Below are 6612 nucleotides of genomic sequence, written 5' to 3'. Positions count from 1 at the left end.
TAGAAGAGGCAACCTGGGAGCTCGAGACGGATATGCAGCAGAAATATCCAGAGTTGTTCAGGTAAATTTCGGGACGAAATTTCTATAAGGAGGGGGTAATTGTAATACCCGGAATTTAGAAAAGGATTAGCAAAAACCCTAACTAGATAATTATGAGTTAATTGAGGAATTATATTATTATATAGTTCAACATATGTGAAATTATATGAAATTTAACATGTTAAAGACCCCGTTGGTGAGCCAGTGGCATTTTGGTAATTATGACCCGAGAAGGATAAATTGTTGAGATTAATTTAACTACGTGCTTAATAGAACTATATTATTATATAGTATTTCTGTGTTGTCTTTTCAGGTGTGTTCTAACAGGTTAGCGCGGTATAGTCACAACCGGGAATTTCGGGCCGAACCGGGTTCGGGCCTGAAATGCAAACTGAATTGATTTAATTGCCATTTTATTTTATGAGTGATAATCTGACATTTATTTGGAAATAAATGAGTATGAATGACTAAATTGCCCATGTGAGTGTTAATGTTTGATTTTTGGCCCTAGGGGCATTATTGTCTTTTGTGGCATTTGGGATATTACTAAGGAAATGAATTTTTGAGATATTGAATTAGAAAATTCTGGCTATTTGCTTCCTCCTTACCCGACTCTCTCTCCCTCTCTTACTCTCTTGATTTTTCAACTTTATTTGGTGAGAAATAAGCTTGGATTGAAGCTTAGTTTTGGGGAAATCTTTGTTCTTGCTTTTGGTGTGATTTTGAGGTAGGTTTTACAACCTTAATTTCTTTTATTTTTGCTGAATTTATGTTGGAAAAGCATGGAATAAGTGGATGATATTGTGATGTTGCATGTTAGTGTTCTTGTGTGAGTTGAAGCATGTTTATAAGTAAATCTTGTGGATTATTGTGTGCGTTTATGTGTGAATGAACTTTGGATGAAACCTAAGGTATTTTTTATGTTTTAATTCCAACTATTTATGCTATGTGATTGCTGTGATTTATGGTTGGAGTTAGCTTGTGAATTCTAACTTGTGGAGCTTGAACTTTGAGTTTATGTGATTTTTAGGCAATATGAATTTTGAGAGTTGTTGGAATTGTTGTTTTAACTCTTTGTGGTGTGGATTCTTATCTGTAAGAAGTTAATTTTGGGTATGGATTGATTAAGGTTCGAATATATGGTAAAGTGGGCATGTTTAGACCTTAAAATCTGGTTTTCTGGGTTTTTCGAACCCAGTGGCCGCGGCCAGATCTATTGTCGCCGCGGCCATAAAACCTGGCAGTGAGCCATCTTTTTTTCCGATTTTGTTTTGGCCATAACTTTTGACTCGGGACTCCGTTTTGGACGTTCTTTATATCCTTGGAAAGCTCGTTCCGAGCTCTTTATGATTATTTGTATTTTGAATGCCAACTTTATATTTTGTGAAAGTGAAATTAGGGATTAACCCTATTTGTGAAATCCGGGGTTGTGTGACTAGGATTACCGGCACCTGATCAGGAGCACCCGGGGATTCGGAATCTCCTTCTATTGCTGAACAACAGGTAAGATAGTAGTTTGCACGTAGAGTATGCGCAGTGGCGCTTAGGTTGAATATGATATATGTGAGTTATGGTAACCGGGATTAGGGTTATTACCTTGATAGGAACGGTTTGTTAGCCTAGGGTTATTACCCTAGTGAAATATGTGTATAAATGCCATGCCATATTAATTGAAATGAAATTTATGGATTATGCGCTCAAGGCATAATTAGGTTGGACTCGGTACACATAACCGAGATGAACCATTTCTAAGGCCTTAATGTATTTAAACGTGTGAGAGCAACACGTGGTTCTACGTCACGTAGATTTAATTAGATGTGTGGGCGCAACACATAGGTCTACGCCATGTAGACATAAATGGGCATGTTGATATAGTGATTAGGTCTGTGCTATACAGACATATGTAAATGAGCATATTATATTTATTGTGATTTATTCTGTCTTGCTGGGCTTGGCTCACGGGTGCTCTACTGTGCAGGAAAGGGTAAGGCATTAGCTGATCAGCCATGAGTTTTAGGAGCAGGACGAAGAATGTACCTGTTCACGCCACTTTAGACCAAGCGGGTTATGGGTCTAACAGTGTTGACTTTTGTATTCCGTTTTGCCGCTTAGGTCGGCTAGTAAGAAAGAACTTGTAATAAGTTTGTAAATATTTTTGGGATCCCAACTATTTTGAAAAGTTTAAATATATTACAAGTTTATTTTCAGTCTGTTTAATATAAAAGTTTAAATTCTGCGCTATTTTAATTAGTAATCCCGATTAGGGGATTAGGGTTTCATAAGTAAATTTTGGGTAGCGTGCCTAATTATTTAGGGCGTTACACTAGTGGTCAACAAAGCAAACTCTGGTGGCTACTTCCTCAAATCATGCTGAGATACTTGCAATTCACGAGGCAAGTCGAGAATGTGTTTGGTTAAGATCAATGACACAACATATTCGAGGAACATGTGGATTAACATCTAATAAAGAAGTACCAACAATTCTCTATGAAGATAATGCTGCTTGCATTGATCAACTTAAAGGAGGGTACATTAAAGGAGACAGAACTAAACATATTTCACCAAAATTCTTCTTTACACACAATCTTCAAGAAAATGGTGATATCGATGTTCAACAAATTCGATCAAGCGATAATCTTGCAGACTTATTCACGAAGTCATTACCAACATCAACTTTTGAGAAGATGGTTCACAAGATTGGAATGCGTCGATTAAAGGATCTCCATGAATTCCAAAATGAGGGGGATTAATTTCATACTGCACTCTTTTTTCCTTGACCGAGTTTTGTCCCACTGGGTTTTCTCGGCGAGGTTTTTAATGAGGCAGTTATTATGGACATTCAAGGGGGAGTGTTATAAATATTATAAATTATGTGGATGTCCAAATCTCTTATTTATTACCATTAATGTAATCAACATTCCTTTTTTCTTAGTTTCCCTTTCTCTTAGTTTCTTAATATTTGACTCTTGTATGTGTATAAATAGGAGATCACCTATTGGAATAAAACACTCAAAAAATTCTCATCTCTTCTCTATTTTCTTTCTCTAAATTATAATATTACATAATACTAATATTTCATAATATAATCAACAAGATTTCATTTTTGATAACCCGTTTATATTTTTGAAAAATATGTCTATTTTAAATCATTTTAAAAGTTTCAAAGTAGTTAGAATAAAATATTTTTTGAAGAATGAAACACTAATGTCGAATGTGACCTATTATCTCACAAAAGTGATGCAGAAATGAATCTTTTCTTTTCCCATGAAAATTGTCACTTTTACCTAACTGTTTCCTTTTTCTAGGAACATAAGGTCCAGATGTAGAGCAAGATCCTTGCGATGTTAGATAAGGAAAAAACTAGAAGATATTTTTCATATTTAACAAATTGAGTGCTCATTTTCGATTGAGATTCAACAAATCTCAATCCATCATGCTTCCTTGATCTGTATTTTGAACCTCTTCAAAAATCGATGAGCTTGAATTCTACATAATAACATTTCTTTTAAAATTTTAAAGTTCTTTTGTCAAATAGTTAATCTCAGATTTTTAAGAATACAAATCAAATTCACAACGTTTATTTTTCAATTCAACTTCCTTGATGTTGTGAGACAATTCGTTATTAACTTTTACTACAAAAATATTTTTTTTGAATAAACTTGTAACCACTTACCATACATTACCTTATATGATTCTACCAATGATTTCTTATTAAGTTCTGACTAGTTAGAATCTAAGTCAACTTCTTTTTCATTTTCATCAGTCAAAGTATTATTCAAACACAAATCTTTTCTTTACCTGAAAATTGCTTGACAAACATAGGTTAAAGCAACATTGTTCTTGTCCTCTTCACTACTTTTAGAATCAACATTACTCTAAGTAATAGTAAATGTAAAGACCGCTTAGTTTAATTTAGAAATTAGCAGTTAATTATGTTTAATTATGGAAAATTATTTATAGATATTTAAATAATTTTATGCTGTTATTATTGAATTCTGAGATGCATTTTATGTCATTTAGTGATTTTCATAATTTTGCATTTCTGGTGCCCGGTAACATGGAACTCGGTGTTTGGCTCAGTAAAATCACAACTTAGTATGTTAGTTTATTGGGACGATTTATTAGACATTGGGAATGTCGGAATTGGCCGGGAATTTAGAATTTCCCAAAATACCCCCTTTAGTGCTCTTTATGTTATTTTAGTGTGAAGAGGCAAAATGGTCATTTTGCCCCATTTATGTTTTGTCCTTTAGTGGACTTAGAAATTGGAAATAAAATATTATTTGATTGTTATGTTGGCTGAAATAAAAGGTTTATTTTGCATTTATCCTCATTTGGTTCAAAGTAAGAAAATTAGAAAAAAATTGGAAATTGCTTTTCTCTCTTCCTCTCTCTTTCGGCCACTTCTTGAGCAGCTGGAATTGGTGTGTTTCTTCTGCATTTCCAGCAAGAATCATCTTGGTTTTAAGGTGCTTAAACTTTAGGTATTTCTCCTTGTAGCTTTTCTTGGTTCTTTCTTGTGTTTTAAGAAAAAGTTAGTGAATTGCATGCTTGATTTTGGAGTGTTCTTATTGCTGTATGTTGTGGTTAATTTCTGAAGTTTATTCTTGATTATTTGAGTTGAATTGAGCTGCTGGTAATGCATGATTAGTGGTGTTGTTTAAAGTTATGGATTTTCTATTCAAAAGCTTAAGTTTTCAAGAGAAATTTCGAAATTGGTGTCTGTGTTTGTTGCATGAGTTAGAGATTGTTTTCTACAGCTTTATTATGCATGAATGTGTAATTTTAATCAAGGTTTGATGCATGATAGTTTTGTTTAACCAAGTTTGAGTTTTGAACTCAAAGTTTGGAGCTTTAATGGCATTTTTGGTATCTGTGTGTTCTGGACTGTTTTGATGCTTTGGTTTTGTTCTTTGGGGTATTTAGAACAGGTCTGGAAGGTTTGGTTTAAGTTGGGTTTGAATTGATTGAATTATGAATTTTTGAAGATTTCCTGCGAGGAACCGGAATTCCGGTTGTGCATCCAGAATTCCGGATGGGGTTCTGAAATTCCCAGAACCGAAATTCCGGTTGGGCAACCGGTCTGCCGGTTGGGTGATTTTCAAAAACCCTAGATTTTTTCGTTTTTATGTTATTTGGGATATTGCCATGCTTTTTATCGATAGGGAAACTTTTAGTTTCTAGTTTAAGTCCCCGGGAAGTGATTTAGCGTATCACTTATTAGTGTTGTGATTGTTATGGTTTAGGAGCCTGTAAACCGTCGCGCAGTTCGTTCCAGTCAGGTTGACCGGCACACCTGAATTCGAAATCCAGGTAAGATTAGTATAACAGTATGCATATGTATTACATGTTTAGCGTGCATGTAGGAAGCCTGTTAGATTACATTATATATGTATGTTGGCTTCGAACCATCTGACTGTGTCACATCGGTACAGGCTAGAGTATGACTAGCAGCTGGAGTATGACCAGTGTACAGAGTATAGGCTGACACTGTATCACATCGGTACAGGCTAGAGTAGGACTAGCAGCTGGAGTATGACCAGTGTACCGAGTATAGGCTGATACTAGGGTTGGTGGTTCTGTACTATTTGACGTATCACATCGGCACAGGCTAGAGTATGACTAGCAACTGGAGTATGACCAGTGTGCCGAGTATAGGCTGATACTGTAACACATCGGTACAGGCTAGAGTATGACTAGCAGCTGGAGTATGACCAGTGTGTCGAGTATAGGCTGTTACTTGTCAATAGTACCGTCTTGTGAATGTTCGGGACTTAGTATCATGTGGGACACGGCAGTTAGGGTTATGGTCAGGGGTATGGGCGTCTTATCATCACCCGGGATTTATGTATGTTTATGATTTATGCTTTTCTTACTGAGTCTGTCGACTCACAGTGCTATGTTTATGTGTAGGTAAGGGCAAGGCTAAAGCTGAAGAACCGTGAGAGCGAGCCGGTGAAGATTGTACATGTCGGGGCGGTTAGGCCTGGAGCGTACGATCCTTGGGACAACAGTGCTTGTTTTGTAATTAGTCGCTAGGCGACAAGTATTTTGTATAGTCAGTGAACTTTTGTAAAATGTTTTGTAATCGGGATCCCGAGTATTTTTGTATAAATATTTTATAAGTTTAATTAAAAAGCAAATTTTTTAATTAATCACGATTTCCATAAACCTCGTTGATTAGCAACGAGCTGCACAGTACGTTTAAAAATCACGTAATAGGCCTATGCTAGTTAGGGTGTTACAGTAAAACCCTTTTTATTCTTTTTCAAGGTATGAGAATACTCAGACTGAATATGACCAAAGCCTTCACATTCTCTACATTGAATACCTTTATTAGAAACAAAAGGTTTAGTCGAGGTATTACCTATGGGAGATTTTTGAAAAATTCTTTTTGTTGCCAACCTTTTTCATGAATTTTTGAAAATTCCTTGTTAACAAGGCCATTTTTTCATCTTTCTCATCATCAAAAACTTCTTTTTAAGAAAATTTAAATGAAATAACTTTGCTTTTCTTATCTGAACGTTTAGACTTGCCTTTTAGCTTTATTTGTTGATTTAGTTCAAATATTCT

The 6612-nt window shown here is 35.3% G+C and overlaps 1 protein-coding gene and 1 long non-coding RNA gene across 2 annotated transcripts; both read left to right on the top strand.

Moving 5' to 3' along the window:
- The first annotated feature begins 484 nt into the window (after positions 1–484).
- LOC133032556 (uncharacterized) lies at positions 485–2244 on the top strand. Its single transcript, XR_009685174.1, has 3 exons — positions 485–766; positions 1479–1542; positions 2018–2244. It is a non-coding gene; the product is annotated as an uncharacterized LOC133032556 (long non-coding RNA).
- A 218-nt stretch (positions 2245–2462) lies between these two features.
- LOC133032119 (uncharacterized) lies at positions 2463–2789 on the top strand. The gene has a single exon (XM_061105958.1). The coding sequence runs from the start codon at positions 2463–2465 to the stop codon at positions 2787–2789; it is 327 nt and encodes a 108-aa protein (XP_060961941.1).
- The last annotated feature ends 3823 nt before the right edge of the window (positions 2790–6612 follow it).

The sequence above is a fragment of the Cannabis sativa genome, chromosome X, assembly GCF_029168945.1.
Source record: "Cannabis sativa cultivar Pink pepper isolate KNU-18-1 chromosome X, ASM2916894v1, whole genome shotgun sequence".
Lineage (NCBI taxonomy): Eukaryota > Viridiplantae > Streptophyta > Magnoliopsida > Rosales > Cannabaceae > Cannabis > Cannabis sativa.
This window is presented reverse-complemented; position numbering and strand designations above follow the sequence as displayed.

Excerpts from the sequence above, each read along its gene's own strand:
- LOC133032119 (XM_061105958.1), top strand. The coding sequence starts at position 2,463 with ATGACACAACATATTCGAGGAACATGTGGATTAACATCTAATAAAGAA.